This window comes from Falco cherrug, chromosome 1 (assembly GCF_023634085.1).
Source record: "Falco cherrug isolate bFalChe1 chromosome 1, bFalChe1.pri, whole genome shotgun sequence".
NCBI classification, from domain to species: domain Eukaryota; kingdom Metazoa; phylum Chordata; class Aves; order Falconiformes; family Falconidae; genus Falco; species Falco cherrug.
The window spans coordinates 12,776,137-12,800,284 of NC_073697.1; the positions used below are offsets into that span (position 1 = coordinate 12,776,137).

The window sequence follows — 24,148 nt, forward strand, 5'->3', positions numbered from 1 at the left end:
CTTCTGGGTGCCTCCACAGTATGATTAACAGCCTGTTAATAACTTCTTTTTACATGATAATTTCAAGTTACCAATTTATAGTCTCAAGGGTATTGCTAAGCTTCTTACAGAGAAGTGTTTCAAGCGGCAGTTAGGAACTTACGACCTTTTAAAAAAAAAACCCAACAAACCCAAAACAAAATGGTGTAGTACTCCTTAAAAAAAAAAAAAAAAAAAAAGGGGGTTATACTGTTGGGTAAAGTTCTGTGAGCTGGTCAGAATTCTGCGGTTGTTATAGCAAAATGTGTGTGGACCCTAACTTCAGACTGAGTGTTAGGGCTCAGGCTAGTCCAGTCTCAAATAGGTTGTTGGCAATTTATTTTTTTTTCCTGTTGGGATGAAGAAATGGATGGGGAGTGGGAAGCTCCTCGGATCCCTAATCCAAAGTGTGAGACTGCACCTGGTTGTGGACACTGGGTGCATCCTATGAAGAATAACCCAAACTATAAAGGAAAATGGAAAGCACCTCTGATCGATAATCCTAATTATCAGGTAATAGCAATATTGTAGGTTGTTAAAAGGTAGAGATTTCAACAGAGCGAGCGAGTCAAGTATGTTTATATTTAAAGTATATTTAGCTAGGCTCTTTCACAGTATATTTATATTTAAAATGAGTTTGAATACACTCACTGAACGTTTTGAGCTTTTTTGTATTGAATGCACCTTTTTTTCTTCACGTATACTAGAAAATAGAAATGCTCTCTATAGTAAAACACTTTCTCTGTTGGAAGTTGCTTTTGCAATGATTTGCACCGGTACCGCTTATTCAATGTGCTCTGTAGAATTGTATTCTCAATTATGTTATCGTTTAATGAAATACTTTTCTCTTTTGTTGGGGTTTTAAGTATGGGTCTGTTAAAAGAATGAAACCTTTCAGTAAGCAGATTGATGTACTAGGTCAAGTTTTAGAGGAAGCATCAATTTTGGATAACTAAATTCCCCTCCTCCCCTCCAGATATAAGAGGTAGTCAGTTGGATATTAAAGGTAGTTACATTGTATTAGTTACGGCTGGGGATTGTGTTGAGCCCAAGGTCCTATAAGCACATTTGTAAACAAAATTTGGCTCTGATTTGCACAGGCGTTACAAGGCTGAATTTTCCTACCCTAAGATTTTCACTAACCTGTCTGGTTACAGTCGCTGTCAGTTTATATACTGGAAGGGACCGTGTGGATCATGGCAGGTATTTCCCCTGCAGTCTTAGGCCAGTAGGCAATAGATGCTTACCTCGGAAGATTTCATCACTGGCCACAAAATATTGTACATTTACGAAAATGTATATGCTGTATTCACAGAATCAGAGAACAATCGGGGTTGGGTGGCACCTCTGGAGACCTCCCAGCCCAACCCCTGCCAAAGCAGGGTCACCCAGAGCGGGCTGCACTGAGCCGTGTCCAGGCGGGTTCTCAGTGTCTCCAGAGAAGGAGACCCCCCGGCCCCTCTGGGCAGCCTGCCCCAGTGCTCTGCCACCCTCACGGTGAAGAAGTTCTTCCTCCCGTTCAGAGGGAGCTGCCTGTGCCTCAGCGTGTGCCCGTTGCCCCTCGCCCTGTCGCTGGGCACCGCTGAAAGAGCCTGGCCCCGTCCTCCTGCCGCTGGCCCTGAAGATGTCTGCAGCCATCGATCAGAGCCCTCTCAGCCCTCCCTTCCCCAGGCTGAGCAGCCGCGGGTGTCCCAGCCTGCCCTCCCCCGGGAGGTGCCCAGGCCCCTCACCCCCTGCGCAGCCCCCGCCGGGCCCTCCCCAGCAGCTCCCTGTCTCTGGAACTGGGGAGCCCAGCGCTGGGCACAGCACTCCCGGGGCGGCCTCCCCAGGGCCGAGCCGAGGGGCAGGATCCCCTCCCTGCGCCTGCTGGCCACGCTCCTCCTCACGCCCCCCAGGGCGCCACCGGCCTCCTGGGCCACCGGGGCTGGCTGCCGGCCCAGGGGCAGCTGCTGTGCCCCGGCACTGCCCGGCCCTTCCCCGCAGAGCTGCCTCCCCGCAGGCAGCCCCCAGCCCCTGCTGGTGCGTGGGGCTGTGCCCCCCCGGGGCAGGGCCTGGCACCGGCCTCTGCTGGGCTCCATCAGGTCCCTCCTGCCCAGCTCTCCAGCCTGCCCAGCTCTCGCTGGATGGCAGCACAGCCTCTGGGGCATCAGCCGCTCCTCCCGCCTTTGTACCAGCCACCAGCCTGCTGAGGGGACGCTCTGTGCCTTCGCCCAGGTCACCGGTGAATCAGCTGAACGGGACTGGGCCCGGCGCTGAGCCCTGGGCAGCACCGCTGGCCACAGGCCTCCAGCTGGGCTCTGCGCTGCTGGTCGCAGCCCTCTCAGCTCCGCCGTTCAGCCCGTTCTCAGTCCACCTCACTGTCCATTCATGTAAGGTGCTAAAGCACTTCGTGTTAGGAGAGAGAATGACTTCAAATAACTCAATTTTGCCTTTCATTCATGTAAACTAAGTTGTGTTTTACTCCCTTGTACAAGCTTTTGTGACTAAGTATCTCAGACTCCTATATTAGTAGAGGGAAAAACATGACCTGAAAGGTGATTCTGAGCAAGGTCAGAGGGAGGTGGCTCTGCCCTCCTCATGCCAGGTAGTTTGCTGCAGAGCCACTTTATTTCCCTTTTTTCCCTAGCTGCAGTTTTAGCCACTGCTTTTTAACAAGACACTGGTCTCAGTTTCACTCAACCCTTCTTTTTACTGTAAGCGCTGATGGATAAAGTTGTCCCTCTCTGTGTCTCTAAGCGTTCTGGATTACTGCATTACTTCTTAACATGCATTAAACACTTAATCTAATGAAGGCTGCAGTATTTGATCCAAGAAATATATGCATACGTACGTATCTATATCTACACGCACAAATATCTAGCACCACAGTGTGTGATACTATAAATTATCAAAATAATATTAGAGATGGTCTTTAATGAAACTCCCTTCTGAACTGTTTTAACATTAGAAAATTATTTTCATCTTATTCTAAATAAAAATACTCTTACATTAAGAATACACTTCTACATTAATTTAACCCATTTAATACAAATCCATGCACAAGTGTACAGTGCAGTTTATTTCTCGCTGTCTGCTGTTACGATGCAATGCATGTGCAGGAGAATGAGGGCACAACCATGCTGCAAATATTAAGGAAGCAATCCAGGAATTCTGCACATTAACAGGTGGATGTCCAAGGTGGATTGTAATTTCTCAAAAACATTTCAAATCAGACTACTGTGGTATACCTTCTATTTTCAAATTTATATTGAGTTTTGCCTTGTGACCAAGAATTAAGTATCAGTACATACTGACTGTCAAATTATAGGATCCAAAACTTTATTTAAATAATTTACTTTCTACAAAAATATAGTCATACATAATACCCTTATTATTTTCTGTATTTAATTCAATGCACAATTCACTGAAAAGATTTACAATCCTCCAAACAATACCTCTTTAAGTTTCAAGTTATTCAAATGGTAAATTGTAGGCACTTCCTATTTAAAAAATATTAAACATAACTTATGCTACATTAAGGCTGAAACACACTTCTGTTAAGTTTGAGATTCATTTTCATGTTTTCAAGATGTTCCTATTTCTGTGGACTGCTCTAAATACTTGCAATGAATATTGACAACTTTTTTTTCAGTTTCTACTTTCCCTCCAAAACTGACTAGTTCTTAGTGGAGTTGAAAACTGTGTCCTTAATATTTTTCAAAAACATCCATATTTTTAGTTCTGGTGAAACTTACCATACTTTTTTGCTTAAGTCCCTGAGACAGGCTGTAATGCCTTATCAATTGTTTATCACAGTATGTATCGAATGTTGCCATGCTAAGGTGAGATTTTTATATAAAACACCTTATCAAGAATATCTTATAGAAATTACTAACATAACTGGGTTCTTTATATCTTTTAACTATTAAATCTTTATATAAAGAATATTATCTCAACTCTTTCCTAATACACAGTATTAAGAATTAAATGGGTTTGGATTTGTTCTTTTCACCCAGCCAGTTTTTTGTTGCTGTTGGCCTAGTTTACAAGCAATTTGTAACAAGTGACATGGCAAAAGAAATCGTTTTTTTCAGTTTTCAGATGCCTTGATAAGTACCTGAAAAAAACCAAAAATACATTATTTTCTAAAATCTGCAGAAGCATTGCCTAAGACATTAGCTTTTCCCTTGTTCCAACTATAGCTATAGTTTAAGGCTGTAGTAATTCTCAGTAATTCTCTCCAGTTACTTCTGCCAAATACTTCCTACTTATGGGTTCACATGCATTCAGAAACTTGGGTGAAACTTGAATAATAAAAAAAAAGTAACATGTTCATCTGAAAAAATGTGCACATTATACCTAATATCCAAGATAGTGACTGGAAAAGCTAGAAAAGTCTCCCTGTCTCCTTTGGTTGGTTGGTTTATCATGACCCAAATTCTGGTGGCTGTACTTACAGCACTGCAAAACTGGAGAATTGCCCCATTTGAGTATTTCCAGCACTTTCTATGAAGTAAATTTAAGTTCTCCCCTGAATAATTACTATAATTCAAAGTCCCATTCAAAATTAAATAAAAATTAATGATTATCAATACTGTATGGTAAGAAGAACTGAAATTCATTTAATAAAGTTTTAATTAAAATGTTTTTATTAACATGCTTACCTCACTAATGATTGCCCATACAGGAGAATCAGAATTGACCAATAAACGAATAGCCTGTATTTTTCCTATTGACTGATCGACACTGCCTTCTGCAATTCCATTTTCAAAAGCCCCTAAATAAAAAATAAAACAAGACCTGTAAAAGCTTATATCAGAATGAAATACACTTCCAAGTAAATTTATACAAAAGCTCTAAATTCCAAATTATAAATTAACTCCAGCGATAGGACATTAGGGGAAAAAATCTTTTGGAAGAGGTCAAACAGTAAGATGAAGCTATAAACAAGAAGGATTCATTCCTTCAGTTACAGCAACTAGGAGCTGGAGAAGAATACAAGAAAACAAAAAATCTATAGCTACAAATGTTAAAAAAAAATTTTATATGTGTTAGTAGTGACCATATACATATGGCGCACATGTTCATGTAAATAATCTAAAAGAGCTTTTTCTGAAAAGTAAGATTATTTTTAAAAAGATATTTTTAGGAATCATGGACCAGTTCTGCTGCATTTTTTCACCAGTTCAATGCTTTTGAACTAACCTTGTTAAACTGGCATTAAATCGCTGCAGACAAATGAAAAACGCTCATCCCATGTCTGATATTAATTTCTGATCAACTTGCTTGTGCAACTGTGAGTTGCCAGCATTTCAGTTTGGACCTCTACTTAGAACAAAACAGCCATGAGGAGCTAGGAGAGAGGAGCCGAGGTGGGAGAGAGGAGCAAGTCAAAGCAAACCAGAAGCCCTGGTGAGGTGAAAGTGGTTCATTGGGAGAAAAGTGCAGTTATGTGGTAGAAAAGACAGAAGAAAGTGGCAAGCAAAGCATATCTCCCAATAGTCTGTTTCTGTTTGCATACTAGCATTTTAGTTGAGGTAACAGCAGAACCCGGGCCTTGGCAAACACGCGGAGAATCCCCAGTTCATTTAAGAGAAGCCCCGCACCACCCTGAGGAAGGAAGAAGGGGAAGCAAGGGTGGGGGTCAAAAGGGGGTTCTCCATTGCCTTATGCTTCCCCTTCATTTCAGGTTGGAGCACAAGCTAATGCTGTCATAATCAAGAAATCCTTATCTTCAGCTAAGGCTGCAAAATCCAAACCAGAATCAATTATCCGATGTTGGGGGCTGACCCTGGCCGGACACTCGGTGCCCACCGGAGCCGCCCTGTCACTGCCCTCCCCAGCCGGGCAGGGGGAGAGAAAATGCAGCAAAAGGCGCCTGGTTGAGACAGGGACAGGGAGCGCCCTCCGTTACTGCCATGGGCAAAAAGGACCTGACTTGGGGAAATTAGTTTAATTTATTACCAATCAGATCAGAGTAGGGTAACGAGAAATAGACCCAAACCTCAAAACCACCTTCCCCCCACAGCTCCCTTCTTCCTGGGTTTACCTTCCTTCCCGATCGTCTCTCCCCCGCCACCCCCCCAGCAGCGCAGGGGAACAGGGGTCACCTCAGCCCCCCACATGCTGTCCCTGCCGCCCCCTCCCCCACAGGGGACCCCTCACACCCTGCCCTGCCCCAGCCGGGACCCCCGGCAGGCTGCCCCCCACCGCAGCCCCTCAGGCCCGGCGGGCTCCAGCGTGGGCCGCCTGGCATTGGCTCCATCGGACACGGGGGAAGCTTCCAGCAGCTTCTCACAGAAGCCGCCCCTGTAGCCCCCCTGCTACCAAAACCTTGCCACACAAACCCAATACATCCTGTTAAGACCTTGCAGAGACTGCAGTTAATGTGCAGTAGCGCAAAGGGTTTCTTTTTGTCACTAGTTCACCTTGGAATATTACAGAGTTACTAAAATTCTCAAATGCAGAAATATTCTATATGTAAGAACAAAATTTCTGGTTCCGAAGTGACAGTAATCAATTTACCTATTTTTAAATATCCGTCTTTGGTTGCTGGGTAGTTAAATTTACCTCCATTGTCAACCAGTTCTTTCCTTAGCATTTCCTGTAAAAAAACAAAACAATAAAATCTCCAGAAATATTTTCTAGGGCATGACATTTTATGCTGAACATCATTCTTAACATGAAATAGCACTGTGCATTACAGTTGGAAATGAGAGACTTACATCAGCTGGCAACACTTCCACGGTGGTGTTAAACAGTTTGTCACCTGGGTGCTCCATGTTACCACTCCTGAAAAAATACCTGATGATATGAAGGTATATTATTTCCAGGTATTCTATACTTTAGAAAAGTTCTAGGGAAGTAATTCTTTCCAGATTTGATAGAAAGTTTTAAATACCTTTTCTTTAATTAGTTGTGGGCTATAAAGAACAGAAATAGGCGTTGAAACTTCCCACTGTGTGATCAAATCATATTAGAAGCTTTTTATTTTAAACAGAACAAGCATTAAAACCGTCTTTTGCTGGAGCCAGGAATGCAAGTGTTCCCCCTTTCCAGTGCTCAATTTCTAAATAAATTAACTTTCCAGGTTTAAACAGCTAAGGAAGATCTGCCCTCTGATCTGTTCCTATCATCCTACAGCCAAAGGTGAGATGGGCCTTTGGAATGCAATGGCAGGAAAAATCCCTGTTTCTGCTAGACCATATGCTACATGCCAAGAGAATCCCCCTTTTTATCAATACTGTTCAATTCAGGTGCTTCTAAATAATCTCCTTTATAGCCAATGAACAGCAGCACTGTCAAAGCTAGAATCCAAGCAAAAAACAATTATGAGATTAAAAAAATAAGAATAAAAATCCCTGTTTGGTTTTAAATGTCTGGCATTAGAGTTCTTAGGCTTTTAGATCCCAAAAGGGCTAATGAAATTTAAAGCATCAGTCTCCCTTTTCTGGTATCAAACATTCAAGACGACCACCAAATATTACAGGATTAACTATACATTTTCACAGGATAGCAATGGGATGAGGCTGGGACTAGCGATTAGGCAATACCATCTGTAAATGAGTTTCATCCAGTACAGCTTCCTAATGACAGGGACATGCAAAAATACAGGCTACCCAAGCTTCCCAAAGCAAAATCTAGTTAACTGTTGATCACAGAACACCAGTGTTTATTACGACTGTTATTTAGCGCAGCTCACTAGATGGAGATACAGGCTTGCTTTCTTAAGATTTTTTTTTTTTTTAAATAGATGAGACATCTACAGTCTTTGCAAAAATGGAAGTCTCAGTTTTGTGACCAATTTGGCGAGGAAGTGTAACAACTGTGAAGGAGTTTTCTCTCTGAATTATCATTAGAGAGATATGGTCATTATGGTAATTTGTGTCAGAGACACTCTCCTGGAACCACATTTCTTGCTGGGTTATTTAACTCAGATCTGTTCTCCAGTCTGACACAGAGAGAAGAAGAAACTTTGCTGAACCAGGCAGAACTGCTTCTTTTGTTGCCAACCTCAGTTTGTATTGTTCATAAAGTAAGTCCTTCTGAAAAACACTTCCCTGTCTCCAGCTACAGGTGTCTCTTCCTTTCAAATACACCCAAGCTGAATGATTTGAAGATAGAGAAGACAGTTTCATCCTTTAGAATGAGAAAAACATGCAAGGTGGATTTTGGCTGTAGATCCAAACACATGAAATTAGAAGTTTGGCTGTGACCCAAGTGTTCAAGCTGTCATTACAGGCAATGGAGATACACTCCATGCAGTCACAGCAACTGACTCAGGTGACCAAACAGAGAATGAGATGAAGGTGTCTAGCTTCCACTGACTGCATCAAGTAGATCTCTGCCACATATAGTAGGAGCTTACACATCTGCCTTATGTAGACATCTCTACGGTAAACACCTACATTCAAGTCTTTGAATCTTCAATTGAATCCCACCTTTATTAATTCACTTTTCATCATTTCCCCACAATACTTGTATTTTCTCTTTGCTTTCACCTACGCTGCTAAGTGTGTGGTCTGGGACATGGCCTTTGACTTGACATCATGCAAACAACCTTTCTGTTGACAACTACAGAAATAAAGCTTTCACTGACTCCATTGATGAGTTATTATGTTATATATATTATCCTATATATTATCATTATAATATATCATTAATTAAAAACAAATTCCTTTGAGAATTATCTTAAGAGAATTTAACAGAAGAAATAAAGGGGAAAATATCCAAGAAGCTCTCTAATTACCAAGGAAAAAATGTATTTCAGGAGGGAAGGTCAAGAAAGGGAGCAGATAAATTGCAAATCATTGATTTTTTGTCAGTAAAGAGGCTATGGTTTATGCGCATGGTTAAGCCCTGGTGATTTTGAACAGACTCAGTAATTTCCAAACTGGACACATGTAGGCTTCCATATTCTATATCATGTGATACTTACTTTTCAACTTTTAGTGGATTTAAAAAGGTGAAGCTGATGTAGTCACCTGCCACTGGAGCTGAAGCCCAAAACCAGTCTTTTCCTTTATAAACTTTTTCCAAGGTATATTGCTGGTATATTCTTAGGCTTGTATCCACTTTTGCAGGTGGATTATTATGTGCTTTATGTAGCACGTTTTGGCCAAAATCTTTATCCTGTTGGATATAAAGAAATGTAATTTCGTTCATAAAAAAAAAAAAAAAAAAGTGCTCCTATATCTTGAATTACTACAGGAAGCTATTCCAGAAAATAATTACCTCAGTGTCAAAAATACACAATCTATTTCTAACACAAACAGAATATTCATTTCAGTGTAATCACTGAGACTTATGTTATAATTTGCAGACAGAGCTGTACCGATTGCTTCTCAGTTGCCTAGATTTCAAAATAAACTTCACCACAGTAGGCTATTTCATAGTTTTCTACTATGCCTTCTGCCAGAACATCTGATACTGGTCTCCGCTAGAGGCTAGGTGAACCTCTAGTCTGATCCAACACAGCAATTCCAATGATCTCACAGCTAGTCTAAATGGGGCCATCAGGACATCCCTGAAGTCTGGGGATTGCTCTTGTCCTTATCAGATACACGGTAGATCCGCAGTTTCCCCTCCAAACTCTCCCTAAAAATCTATGGCCGTCACAATAGCCACACCCTTACGGTACCAGTATACCTTCTTCTTAATAGTCCACGGTAGATTATTCAGCCAAAACAAATCATCACAGCCGTTTGTGTCTGTAATGGTGCAGAGCACGTGAAACCTTGTGCTGCAGAGAGGGTTCCTACATGCCATGAAATGCTACTATGACTGGTACAAGTGTTCAGATTAGAGATGCAAAGATGTCTGTGGAGCAGCAGTGTGCCCCACCTGCAGTTCAGATCCCAGGTCAGCGTTCTCCCCCAAATCTGTAACTGGATAGGGAAATGCCATCTAATGCCAAAGATGCAATGCTTGAAACTGATTTGAGAAACAAGTTGGAACACAAGCTTATAATTTAGAAATAGGGCATTAATTTCTTGTCCTTACTTTCAAATTTTGTATCTTCCCAGCCAATGATGAATAAATTCCTACATGCTGAAAGAGAGATGGTTTAGCACGGATACGTAACTTTGCCTTTTCCTTTTCACAGTGTATCTGGAAAGAAAGTAAAATAAAAGGGAATGAAGGTGTACTTAAATAAAGGAGAGAGACACTAAGTTCCATAAAGCAATTTCATTCTGTATTTAATATCTATATTTAAATGAATAACTGTTAGATTAACAGTCACCTTATTTCAAATACACTGTTTCTAGACCTGAACTTGTAATTCCAGTCATGGTGCTATGTAGATTTAAAGGCTCAACCACCACTAATGTAGGGATTTCTGCACTGTATGCCATCAATCACACCTCAGAGTGGCAAAAATGGATCTCAGATCTGAAACTGATTTTTTTTTTAACTGTTTCTGGTAAATTTCATTTCAACTCTTGGCCTTGCCGTATCATTCTAATTAAACTATTTTGACCAAAAGTGACCTTCTTGAGATAGGTTCTGGTTACATTTCAACCTTTATCATTTTGGCTCTTGCTGCTATGTTTGAGAGGCTTATAATGTACTGTACTATAAGTTATGTATCTTTTACCTTATAATCTGATAAAGCACTTGGGATACTGTATTTCAATCCCAATTTTCCAGTTAAGTACACTTTGTGACATGATATATACCATGGAATTACATAACTGTAATTGGTACTAATCTTGGAGTTTCTTGATTTTTGAATGATAGCAAATTACTATTTTAAATGTAATTTTAGCTCTGTATCTATAGAGCATCATAGTTTGATACAATGAAGCGAACATGCTACAATAATTAATGAGGTGTAATGAAGCATAATGGCAGGGAACAGAACAATGAGCTAAAATGAGACTCCTTGGGCTCTGCCCTCGGTTTTGCCACAGAATTATTATATGAGTTTGGAAGATCATTTAACTTCTCTGTGTCACAGGTCTTACATCCTTAGATTTGAGGGGATAATGTCTTTACCTCTTCAGTCAAGTGCCTTCAGTTCTATAAAAGAAAAATGTTACATAAACTTTATCAATACCTTCTGAAGCTAGAAGGGATAAAGACTTCACTCAGCTGGTTTAAACACCAAAACTCATGGGGGATTTATGGTTTCCACAGTAGTACTAATTAAAAGTTCAAAAACACCTGGAAGGCTATAAAAATAACCAAGTATTTTTATGTTTGCCCACAGCAGATGTTCAGCAAAACAATGTAAAAACACAATGCATGCAAACTGATCCATTGGCAGCTGTTTCTTTGAAAAGCACGCTATACTTTTGTTAGAAAAAAAAAATCATTAGAAGAAAATAAATTTGCGAACTTTCTACCGACAGGGTTTGCAGTTCATCCCCTATAATAACGCGGTCTCTAGCATGTCTCCTGTTATGCTACGGCAGCACCACCAAAAGAGCTACTTAGGGTAGCGGCTGAGAATAACCAGCAGCACTGGACTGGTGTGGTCATTTGTGCAGAAACTGAGATAAGGCTCCTCGCTGGGGCAGGGCTCCCGTCTGCAGCCTGCTGGTCCCCGCCACACTTGCTAGGTAATGTGCTGCTGCATATGATCACAGAGCCACAGTCTGGGTTCAGAGGGACCTTTAAAAATCATGTAGTTCCAACCCCCTGCCACGGGCAGGGACACCTTCCAGTATCCCAGGTTGCTCCCAGCCCCGTCCAGCCTGGCCTTGAGCACTGCCAGGGATGGGGCAGCCACAGCTGCTCTGGGCAGCCTGGGACAGTGCCTCACCACCCTCATAGTGAAGAATTTCTTCCTAATATCTAATTTAGATCTACCCTCTTTCAATTTAAGACTGTTGCCCCTTGTCCTGCCACAACAGACCCTGGTAAAAAGTCTTTCACTGTCTTTCTCATAAGCCCCCTTTAAGTACTGGAAGGCCGCTGTAAGGTCTCCCCGGAGCCTTCCCTTCTCCGGGCTGAACAACCCCAGCCCTCCCAGCCTGTCCTCACAGGAGAGGTGCTCCAGCCCTCCGATCATCTTTGTGGCCTTCCTCTGCACTTGCTTTAACAGGCCCACGTCTTTTGTACGGTGGCCCCCAGAACAAATGATGGTTCACAGGAGGTAAACATGAAGTTTCTGAACCACACAGAGATCTGATGGCTCTGATCATCACAAACTGTCTTTTCCAGCTCAGTGAACAGACGTGGCTGAATCTTGCTATGTTAATACTCAGCCCAGGCTGAAAACACGCCAGACACCCATCACCACAGGATGGCACATAAAAGCCACAACCTGGTGCCCCGTTGGCGCTCCTGTGAGGTGCAGTGTGTGATCACTTAGCGACATCCTTAGTTGCTCGGAAAGGGGAAAGCGTGAGGATTTCTGTCAGCTTGCCCTCTCTGGCACCTGTATGAAAGCCCACTGCCTTAATCTGTTGAACAGAGGAGCAGCAGCAGCTGGGACCCTTGTTCTTCTCCCAGCCTCCACTTTCTGCATTCCCACAAATAGTCCAAGCAGGTCATGCCGCTGGTCATTCTCACCCCAGGGCTGCTCGAGACTGACGTGTCTCAATAGGTTTTTGCAGCCCGCAGCAATTGAAATTGCAATTGCAGAAGTGAAACTCACTAGAAACTTGCTGATACCGCTCTGCTTCAGCTCGGCCAGGGCAGACGCGCCTGAGCTGCCTGCCTGCCTTTCAGGAGCACAGCTTTGTTTTAAGGGTGAATCAGGTCTTATAAGCTAGAAGACTCATTTAAAAAATAAAAGTAAAATGTTTCATTGAGTTGGCACATGCTAGAACAGATCTAGAATAGATGATGTTAACATAACAGTATCTTTTTTTTAATTCTGTTATCACAGGTTGGCAAGAACCTAAATTAAAGGTACTTGAGGCTCACTCTGACTCCTATGAGCCAGCCTAACCCATGCAGTAGGATGTCTTACTCTTATCTGTATGAAGTGGGAACAGAGACTCCTCCAGTGGCCTCACTAAGTGTAGAAGCAGGGACCTTCCGTTATCCCCAGGGGTCACCCCTGCTACGCAGTAAAACTTGAAGCTTGTTTGTTCCGCTCCCCTCCATCTCCAGCTCTGCACAACTCCTGTCTGTCTCTTCTCCCTTCTTTATTAATGCAAAAGTAAAAAAAACTAGCTACACAAATCAAATAAAACTCTTCAGCCTTAAAAACCAAGAAGGAGCAGAAGCTCTGGTCAGTCCTCTATGGCACAGTCTGTTATACAAGAAGCGTGTGGGCAGTGACCAGCACCAAAGACTGGTGAGAGAAAAAACACAAAAGGACATACAGAAATACTCAGCATATCATTTGGCTCACCTGTAGTGCTAGAAACGGCACCTTTTGCAATTCAACACAACTCTTTCTTTCATTTTTATTGAAAAGTGTCATTTAGTTCGATCAATCTACGTGTTTCCCTGCACGTTTGGTTATTTTTCAGGCAAACAGTCAGTGTTTTTCCCAGATAGCAAAAGATTTAAAGCAAAACACTTAAGTTCAGCTTCCTGAAAGAAAGGAATTGGTACGCAAAATTCAGAATGACTGTGATTGCAAAACTGTATGCTTTACTGACTTTCATATTAGCAGGTCAGCAGAAAGTTATGCAAGTGGTAGCCCACGTAGCTTTACATATGCAAAATTTTCTTTGGTGTTGCAGGGTTGCCTACGTGACCAGCTGCAGGCAGATGTGAGCTTGTGCTGTCCATGTTGTGAGCTGATGGAGGCAAAACAGCTCTGGTGTGGAAACGTGAATCTCTGTGTCAGGCATCTCCACGTGCCCTAATGGGCTCAAACACTGTGCCACTCTGTAGAGATCTGCAGCAGATCTTTCCCCACAAACTCCAAAGTAAGTCAGGTTTGAAAGATTTCTATTCTGTTTTTTGAAAATAAATTATTTTGCCACCAAGACTGTTTGAATATTACTTATGTTCATAAATTCATAGACATACTTACTGCATCCTTTTCTGGATTGCACACTTTAACCCAGAGCAGGTGGTCCATAAGCCAGTCTATGGGCTTATCTTTATAGAACATGAGAAAAAAATCCACTATGAGTGGCAAGTCTTCCGATTTAAACAATTTTCCTGAAAGCAAGACAAGAAGTTGCATATTCAGATATTTTCATTGCTGTGCAAAAACCACCAGCTTTATGTTTACTCCTGTCTTAAACACATGGATGTAATTCTGATAGTTAGTGAAAATTTCACACAGAGTCCAGCTTTGAAGAATTGCTTATCCTCCAGCTTGTTAGGATCTTGAACAGATTTCCATCCCATGCCTGGAGATATTCTCACACAGCCAACCAGTCAGTTAATAAAGCACACAGTTATATCCTGGTTCCAAACACAAATCTGCCAGTCACCTCTATCAGTGTGTCGGATAAAATGGAGTCTGAATAATTCCTTAAAATGCTACACATGCAATTTCACTGGCAATACTATACTGACTATCTTTAAATTAAGACCTAGGTATGAGAAGTGTTGCTTTTAAAATACTATCACTGTTCATTTCATTCTCTTGCTGTTTGTATCAGGATATTTTGTTAGGTTTCTTTGTTTGACCTAACACGTGTAAGGTGTGATCACAAGTAAATAGTATTAGAACCAGAGAAAAAATATAAAAAGAAAATTAGACTAAAAATAACAAAAATACTTCCCTATGATATGGGATGCATGTTCTGCTCCACAAAGGAAAGGAAGTGGATTTTTTTTTTTAATTGATTGTTCAAATTCCATTCCTGAAAAGACTACACACTACAGGAGCACATAGTACCCCGAGATGAAACAATTTGCTTCTTATGGGAACCCAGCCACTAGATCCTAAGCTGAGGACACTCTGCATTAAAAAGACAGTTTTAAAGAGCACAAAAAGTAAAAGACTTTTGGTAGGAGCTTTCCTGAAGAACCAAGGGAGTTTTGATACGAGTCCTTCCATGCTTTGAAATGTAATTCTGAGTGAGAGCTACTTGACCTATGCAGCTCCAAGTCCAACTGATCCTGCTGAGGTCTTAATACTTACCAATAAATCCAAGCTGGGAGAACTCCAGAATCATCCACTCTTGGGACTGCTTAGCAGCAAAGTCTTTTATACTTTGAATATAACCAGGTTTGGCTATTATATCATCTTCTAGCTAGGTGAGGGAAAAAAGCAACAAAAAAGAGAAGGCAAGTGGTAGTTTTATTGCTTGCAGAGGGGGTGGTGACGTTGCCGTGTGTAAGCGATAACTGGATTGTGTTTGACTGGTGTGCAGTGTGCACCGAAGCTGTGCCAAAGTACAGTGGATTGCTATTTAGCTTCTACATATATCTCTGTTTCAGTATCATTCACTAAGTATTTATTTACACAAGTGACTATAATGCCATGAGTGCTCCTCACTTTCTTGAGTAAAGACGGCCTCCCTACCTTAAGGGGATCTCACTTAACAGAAAACACGAAGCAAAAAGATAGAGGTTAAGGAAGAAGACAGCAGACAGTTTGTACTGAAGTTGTAGAAGCACTGGTAAGCAGCAGGAGCAAACTGTTTGAGAAGAGAGGCATCTAAAGCAAACGGATGGAAGATCTGTAGAGCAGCCTGGGCAGGCTTTGTCGTACCTAAAAGGTGACCGAGAAGAACTGTGGATGAGTCCTGAGACACTAGTAGAAAGCAAGTTGTTTCAGGGAATACTAGTCATGAAAGAAGGAACGTGCTGTGAATCGCACTGAAGGACAGGAATACACAGAGCTTTTGAGGTGTTATGAAGGCTGACGCCGAATACAGCAGTAGAGCCAGCTAGAGGATACTTGGAAAAGGAGACTGACATCCATCAAGGAAATGGGAAAGGCCTTGGCTGCATTTTTGCACGGCTTTCAGAGAAGAATAAGGGGATCTGAAAAGCCAGAAGCTGTTCCATTACTAAAGCTGAGGATAATGAGTCCAGACAAGGAGTTTAGAGGTAACAACACAAAGGAAATAAATGAATTCCAGAAATAATTAGGGAGCAAGTAATTCAAAGTTTGAATTCAGTACGGATGTGAAAAACACAGCCTTCAGGAGAATGCTGTTGGGATGCAGTGTAATGATACAGTTAATTTGATCTAACTGCTGTACTTTGTTGGCCCTGGGGCTTGCCTGGTGGTGCTGGAATCTGGTTCAGAAAGCTAAATAAGTAGGAAATGACTGTTAGGAGAAAAAAAAAACCCAACCCATGGATTCCTGCTGGGTTTGTGTCCTCAACTGACTCAGCACAGAGTCAGCAGAGCTTCAGAGAGCAGACCCACAGGTTTTAGCTAAATTTGGCCATTATTGCAGGTGTAGGGGTGGCAGGGGAGAAATGCCTTATCAACAGGGAACCCGGGAGGAAGCAGAACAAAGTTTGCAAAACAAGATTAAGAAATCTGGTTTGACCCTGTGAAGAGATCTGGTTTGACCCTGTTAGCTTTTGCTGATGGTAAGATAACAAAACCCAGACAGATGGAGACAAAACTGATCAAGATGAACGCATATTAACAGATTCTGAGATCTGGCGATGGCGCTGAGGTGACAGTTACGCAAAAGAGAACAACAGAAAAAAAAAAAAAAACCAAACATGAACTTACAAGAAATTTTGCATAACATTAAGTAAGATAAGAGTATTATCCAGTAGCTACATGTAAAGGGAGAAGAACAAGGAATCAGAGAGTTTCAGAGAATACTTAGAAGGAAATTGAGGAGCACCCAAAAAAAGACAAAGGGCAAAAAGAGGAGTATCTCAAAAACCTAGTGAGACCACCGTATCGAGAAACACTAGAAGAAAGCATACACAAGTAGTAAAGATGAAAAATACAGAGGCTGTGATGTAAAGGGAGTGTGAATGTGGTTATGAACTGAGAGCAGTTTTGCATAGTGAGAAGCCCGAAACAGTCTTGTCTGAAATTGACATTAAAAGGTGAGTATTAGAGAATGTAGTTTGAAATCCTACGTAGCACAGGACGTTAAAAGTTATTTATTTAACCCTGTACTGAACCCTATAACTTGTGTTCAACTAAAGCACGTCTTCTTGAAAAGCATCTGCCATTGCTTAAGAGATTTCAGTATCGGTTCTTTTTCAGTAAGTTACACTATGTGTGATTATGAACGTTTAGGATGTGGTACCCAAATTCTACTTCCAGTTTTTCTGGCTTCAGCTTACAGTCACTTGTTTTTCATATGCTCTTATCTACCAAAGGAGATAATGCAGTGGTTGCACACAGCTGGATCCGGAAGTTTAAGATATGAACTGTCTATTCCACTTGCCCCATTGTCATGAGGACACCAGCAGAACACACAACCGCAGCTGATTTCCCTTCACTCATCAGCACTTGGGGATGAAAAAAAGATACAGGCGCAATAGCAAGGCTATGTACAGTTCCTAAATGATAGACAATAAATGGGTTTTCATTCATTTTTCTTACATGGGTTATCCATCTAAGAGAAGTAAAAACAAAGAAGCAGCAAAAAAATGGTAGCATACAATGGAAGTGTAGGCATCAGACAGGAAAGGATCTCCCTTTCGAAATTAGGGTATTTTTATATTTTGAATCACTGTTCAAATTGTGTGTGTGTGTTTGTATCAATACAAAGATTAGTAATGGGTGTGTGTGTGTGTCTGTATGTCTGTGTGTGTGACACTGGAGAAATTGTATTAATGGTATAATGGTGCACAGATAAGTGCTGCTGACAATATATGTTACCAGTATATACATCTATGTTACATATAAATGGACAAAGCTTCCCCAACCTCTACAAAGAAAAAAATAATGAGGTTGAAAAAAAGCATGGCAGTAGTTCAGTTAACTAAATTTGAAGTTTTTAACAGATTTTTAACTGAAGATACTAAAAGATCTATTTAATGCGTGGGGTTTTTTGGTTCATCTGAGTGCTAATAGAAAACACTTCCCCAAAACTGCTGTATCTGAGTTTCTTTCAGGTGCTTGCAGATTTGAAATGTTTAATTACTACAGAATGAACTAAGTCTACAGACACAAAGCACAAATTCATGTCCTCACTGCTAGGCTGGGATCCGAGCGCCTGCTTTTATGGCTACGTTAGATCCCATTATCTTGTCTCTGACATTATCACAAGTGTCTCAGGGGGTGGACTCCAGGAAGTGGAAACAAGTATTTGAAAGTTCTCTTCGCTTTTTATTGCTGATTAAGAAGACTTCACAGAAAAGCCTGAAAGAAGAAGTAGCTGGGGCGGGGCAGGGGGGGAGTAAAACCAGCAAAGTAGAAGGGATGCTTCAAGTAGAAGAGATGCTTTAAGCAGGAGAGCTTGAGATGACTGATAGGATTTATTGTCTATTTTCAAAGATTATGTTTGATTGGTAGGTAAGGTTCACCCACAGTGTAACCCCATTAGCTTTAATGGGCTTCACTTCACAAAGCTACTTCATTAAATCCTGATTCAGCAGTATCCTAGAATGAGTGTTTACGTATTTATTCAGCAAAGATCTTGCTTGACTCATGACATCAACTGTTCTGTAGCCATCAAGACTAATCATGTATGCTTATCTTCTTTCGAAATTCAGAAGTTAATACCAGTCACCCAAATGATACTATTCCTGACAAAACGTTAAATAAAATCTAAGCTAGGTCAAGCGTTCCCTAAGATTGCTGAAGTAAATCTTTGTACAAGGCTGAGGAAAGGGATTTTTAAGTTATTTGCTTTCTGTTAATACAAGGCTTCCAAATGGAGGGAGATCATAACTAACTTCGTGGCAGCATGTGTTCCTCCTTTTCACCTGTACTCAGGGCAGACCAGCATCTGTGCTACATCTACTCTACACCTGTACTCAGGGCAGACCAGCATCTGTGCTACAGAAGCGGCTACAGACTGGACACACAAATGAAGAAATGGATATACTAGGTAACGGTATGAGGAAGGCATAGTTTCTTTCTAAGAAAATTCTGAATGCAGCCATAACTGCCACTAGCCCATCACAATCCAGCTGTAACACAGTTCAGTCCTTATATAATACATATAGGGATATATATAATATATCCAAATAACACAGTTCAGTCCTTATATGATGTCTCAGTTAAAAACCCCACATATTCTCAAAATTTCTTTAAAAATGGAAATACATAAGTAAGTAATTTCCATGCAAGCATGAATGCTCAGAGAACTTTGTAATAGAAAGGGCCATTAAGTATGCTTAACATTTCCCTTCACCGTGCCTTAATGCTCTAGTGCACTTAGAAGACTTGGGTAGCACTCTTGAAAACATATGAAAGTCATGGGAAAATACTTCATTTTCCAGTAAACCTTAACTGTTCAATAGATGACATTTTTCTTTGTCCACCTGTCTCTTGTGCCAACGCCAGATTTCAGAACAGAGCACAGGCTCCTGAGCAGCCCAGCTGCAATGCTTTTGTGTTAAATGCTGACGAGACTTGCCCAAGATGCCAGCTCTGGTGGTCATCTGCTTCTGGTAATCTTGTGATGTACTTAAGTGATACAGAGTCTGAGGCCTGTTGGAGCAGGAGAAGACCCAGGAAAACCAAGAACTAAACAAAACGCTGTTCTGAGTTTTTTTTAAAAAACTGTTGACATTCATGAGCTACATGAAATTTTCTGGAGGTGTTCCATTATTGAACAGTCATGATAAATTTGGCAAACTCTGGTGGCGATTATCATCTTTGTGCAGTGCAAATTAACAAAAACCTAGAATGATGGCTAAACTTAAGCCTGAATGCATGGGGATCTTCTTAAAGTCTAATACTCTAAATCCTCTGGAGAATTTAGGATCTGTACCAGCTTGCAGTTTAACCTTGTCTCCAGCATCGCGACACCGGTATGTTTCCGTGCCTGTTAAGGGGGTTTTGGTTCATTGTGATCTGGGCTACAACCTGGACCCACCACCACTCTTCTGTCTTGCTGCACCAAGTGAAAACACATTAAACTGACTTTCTTAACCTAATCAAATTAGGGTTTCATGCTTCAGTTACCTTTACTCAACCTCACAAATGACAGGAAGGTACAGATGGATTTAATCAAATAGTACCTGGCTGCAGGATGTATATAAACACAGAACGTTGTGGATGCTTGTAAAGACCACAGGCAAAATACACAGAAAATGACAACAGATTGCTGTTCTTCTCGAGGCCTTTGAAACAAATTAAAATTGCCAAATCAGTACAGATCTATTGCAGCTACTTAATGATAATATGAACATACCTGTAAATAAAATGTTCCCTTAGGCTGGGCATATAGCATTAAAAAGCTATAATCCAGATTCTGTTTAGTTCTCCACCTAAACATAAGCAGCAAATTCTGATAAGCTTTTTGGGGGGATTGCAAGAGTTATTTCTATAATAAAAGCATTTCTAATGCTTTGCAGTTTTTCCTCTACAGTAAAATTGTAAAGTTGAGCATTCTAACTCATTGTTAAGTGAATACAAATTCCTCTATAATCAGTGTAAACATTTGTAAACAATTGGACTTGCCTATAAAAGTTAACATTAACTAAGCAAAAAATTTTGATCTGTATTAATGCAGCCTGAAACTAAATGCCTAACAAGTACATTCATGTCAAATGACTTAAAGATTCTACTCATTACATTATGAACAGTAGAGGTCAGCACACAATGATTATTTAAAGATCAAAAATTAGGTACTTTTACTGATGAACAACACAGAAGCAGGCTGATAAGCTTCATTTTCAGGTTTAAATCTGTTTAAAACACAGATTTTTCTCTACAAAGTACAGTCTCTCATTTCACCAGATTATAAAGCTGATGTTTGCTATCAATGCTAAAAGACTAGAGGAATTAATCAATATTGGCATAAAAGTCTGATTCAAATCTAATCATATCTGAAACTTAAGTATAAATATGTAAACATGCTTATGCTCTGAAAGATAAAAGGTTTCTAAACCCAATATGCATACACTTGCTGATTTCCTCCAACCTAAACTGTCAGTACTGCAGCTCTCTTGCTGCACTGTCGGGAAAACTTCTGACAAATTAGTTATTGCTGATTGAGAGAAAATTACTTTCCTCCAATAAATCAATTTTGTTGAATTATAATCTCTGTCTCAGTGAATTTGGGGCGCATGAGCGACTGAAATCACAGTTAGGATATATTATTAACAGTAGTATAAAATGTCCACGATCACCAAAAGTTAGGTCATTAATTAAACCCACAGTAGCTGTTACTAGTCAGCTAAGGGGCCACATGGGGTTTCCTTTGTGTGCTCACAGAGCATCTCCCTTACCTGTCACATAAAAGATTTTCCTATTTTTTCCTTTATGACCAGATCATCTAGCCTATCGCCCCTTGGCATGATCCATCTGGTTTAAAACCTGCGGGATGCCTAGAATCAAGACCCAGAGGAGAAGCCTTGGCTCTGACCCTGACACTGCTGTGCAGCACAGCTTTCCTCAAAAACCCCTTGTGTAATAATTTTTTTTAAAGTACACTTGCTGTCCATTAGCTCTGAAATACAAAAACATTATCATCTCAAACAGTGTTGACTTTTGCAGAATTTTCCGTTTTATACTCATAGCAAAAGTTCTTAGATTTTATACAGCTATCTTACCTTACTCTGTCCTCCGAATCCCCAAGTGTTTTCTTCAGGTTGGAAAGATCTGGGTAATAGGAAGCAGGAGGAGAAATAACCTCTAAGACTCCAGACTGGATTTCTGTGGGGAAGCTGAGAAGAGAAGCTTAGTGAGACCCCATTCCTCAAAATAACTTTTAAGGGCAACCACGCACAGCAGCTCCACAGAGTTACGTCTGTTCCTCCAGAAATGCAATTCACAACTCCAGCAAAGAAACTAAGTCACAGGGGTGGCAAATTAGGAACCAAGAAGGGGTCTTTGACAACCACCAGAACAGACAGGACAGTAACTCATCATGAGTCTCAGAAAACAGTGAAAAAAAGTGTGTCTCAGAAATCCTGCCCTTCCTGCGTCTATAGATGCCTACTTGTAATCCTGAGATAGTGGCCAGAATGCAGCAGTAATTCACAATCAAATCCACTATCTAGAACTACACACAACTGTTCCCCCTTGCATGACAGCTCCTCACACTTGCTTGAACTCTAATTTTATGTTCTAGCCAAAATTATACTGTCCTGGAGTGGGAGTTTGGTATGGGCACTGTGGATCTAGTCTCTGCTCCAAGGATTAAATTTTCCATTGAAAAAGTCATTGAAAAAATGTGTAATTGACTTTAGGAGCCAAATCTGGAAGTCAAATCTCCTCCTTCCTGCAGAATATGTGGGGGAAAAAAAGGATCACTGATGCTTATGAGAAAGAATCTCAGTCTTACTGTGTAACACTGACAAAGCATCCACTCTGGCCGAATTTTTTTCAAAAAACATAAATAAATCATAAAAATTAATTCACTTCTGGGGGAAATCTGCACCCTAAATACAGCCTGGAAAAACCCTGAGTGGAGCAGGATGTGCAGAAAAGCCTCAAAAGTGAAGCAAAAGGGCCACGTTTCCAATGATCTTCTTCAGGGTTTTCTGTTTTGTTTTATTTTGGGTGGGTGTCCATCTCTCTTGCCAAGTAACAAGCGACAGGACAAGAGGAAATGGCTTCAAATTGCATCACGGGAGGTTTAGACTGGATATTAGGAAAAACTTCTTCACTGAAAAGGTCAAGGATAGGAACAGGCTGCCCAGGGAGGAGGTTGGGTCACCATCCTTGGAGGTATTCAGAAGATGTGTAGAAGTGGCACTTAGGGACTTGGTTTAGTGGTGGGCTTGGCAGTCCTGGGTTAATGGTTGGACTCTATGATCTTAAGGGACTTTTCCAACTAAATGATTCTATAATAAAACACTGATACAAAGACTGAGAGCTCTCTTGTAGTCATTTTAAAGAAGGAGAGAAGGGAAAGGCCGTTTCACCTCAAATACTGGCCAAAGTGGGGTCCTGTCAGAGTAACCACTTCACAAATAAGTCTGTGCGTCAAAGAAACCAGCAACACCAGTACGGCAGCATGATGCACATTTCATCTCTTGCTTCTTTCAGTCAGCTGGGCATCAGGGCCTTTAGCCTCACCTGTTTTGTGACTGTTGGCTACCCTCTACCATTTCTTAGAAAGCAGCTTTTGCAAGACAAAATAAACCTACTGAAGAGTGTATTTTTTTGCCCAAACATTTTAATTTAGTAGTTCCTCTCGAGCTGCTCTAAGGATTTTAACAGGCACAAGATGCTGTAAAAGTCTATAGGAAAGAACGATAGATAAGAGCAAGCAAAACTGCAGGGGGAACTAAGCCTTCATTTGACAGCTCTTGCAGTGATTTGGCATGGTAAAAAATACCCATCTCATGTTACCCGCCATAAAATAGTATTTCACGTTATAAACTTAATCCCATTGCTGTCCAAAGTCCATGCCTCTTCATGAAAAAGAGGCAAACGAGGAGACAAAGACAACTAGAAAACACGACAGACATCAGAATGCATTGCAGGGCTGTGAAGTCAGTGGGGACCTCACGCATGTAGCCTCAAGGTGCCTTGAATCGCATCGTTAACTTTGTGCAGAAAAGACTTCGGTTCAAGTAAATATTTAGCAGAGGCTTAAGCTGAGACCTTGTCTGATTAGTTAAGGCATATTTATGAAATAAGAAAAGGAAAATAAATCCTTCTGTTCTGAATTTCAGTGTGTTACGATACACATAGTGAGTGCACCTTTGCCTCATTCATTAGCGGTACCATTTCAGTATGGCAGAGCTGTAATTTATTGCTGAAATGCTCTAACTCTTTCCATAAAACCTCAGAATGTCTTTACTCGCTGTTGGGTGTTACACTCTATAGGACTTACCTGGTTTTAACACTTTCTGCAACTCTGTTAACATACTGTGCATTCACCTGAAAGAAAAAAAAAAAAAAGAAGGGGAGGTTCATTTCAAGTCACCCATTTTTGTATTCAGCAACATTTTGTAGGGAATACTTATATGCAAACACTTCATTTTTATTCTTTTCATTCCAAATAAAAGCAGTATGTTATAGCAGCATTTCTACTGAAGGACAGTATCGCATTTTCAAGCCAACCGAACTTTCAACGTAGTTGAGATTAGAACTGAACTATCTCCACTATGGTTTCTGCATTTTATTTTTTCACTGCTTCTGCAGGAGGCCAAGCCATTTTCTGCCTAAAGTTCTGTTCCAAAGCTTTCAGTTATGCCAGAAAATCATAGTCATATGACCGTCAGT

The 24,148-nt window shown here is 40.9% G+C and overlaps 1 protein-coding gene across 9 annotated transcripts in view; it reads right to left on the bottom strand.

Annotated features, from left to right (window-relative positions):
• Window positions 1-3,025: 3,025 nt before the first annotated feature.
• The window catches only part of MGAT4D (MGAT4 family member D), a 39,929-nt gene continuing 18,806 nt past the window's right edge, over window positions 3,026-24,148 (bottom strand). For 6 of the 9 annotated variants that reach the window (XM_055696796.1, XM_055696816.1, XM_055696839.1 and 3 more), the window contains 11 exons: window positions 23,757-23,803; window positions 21,523-21,636; window positions 20,160-20,235; window positions 15,005-15,116; window positions 13,940-14,070; window positions 10,000-10,107; window positions 8,936-9,129; window positions 6,723-6,801; window positions 6,523-6,601; window positions 4,662-4,774; window positions 3,026-4,114 (listed from right to left, as the gene is read on the bottom strand). In XM_055696796.1, the coding sequence (XP_055552771.1) occupies window positions 4,088-4,114; window positions 4,662-4,774; window positions 6,523-6,601; window positions 6,723-6,801; window positions 8,936-9,129; window positions 10,000-10,107; window positions 13,940-14,070; window positions 15,005-15,116; window positions 20,160-20,235; window positions 21,523-21,636; window positions 23,757-23,803 (1,080 nt within the window). In that variant the 3' untranslated portion in view covers window positions 3,026-4,087. Of the gene's footprint in view, window positions 4,115-4,661; window positions 4,775-6,522; window positions 6,602-6,722; window positions 6,802-8,935; window positions 9,130-9,999; window positions 10,108-13,939; window positions 14,071-15,004; window positions 15,117-20,159; window positions 20,236-21,522; window positions 21,637-23,756; window positions 23,804-24,148 lie in introns of those variants that run through there. The other 3 variants (XM_055696803.1, XM_055696846.1, XM_055696853.1) reach the window with 3 other exon arrangements.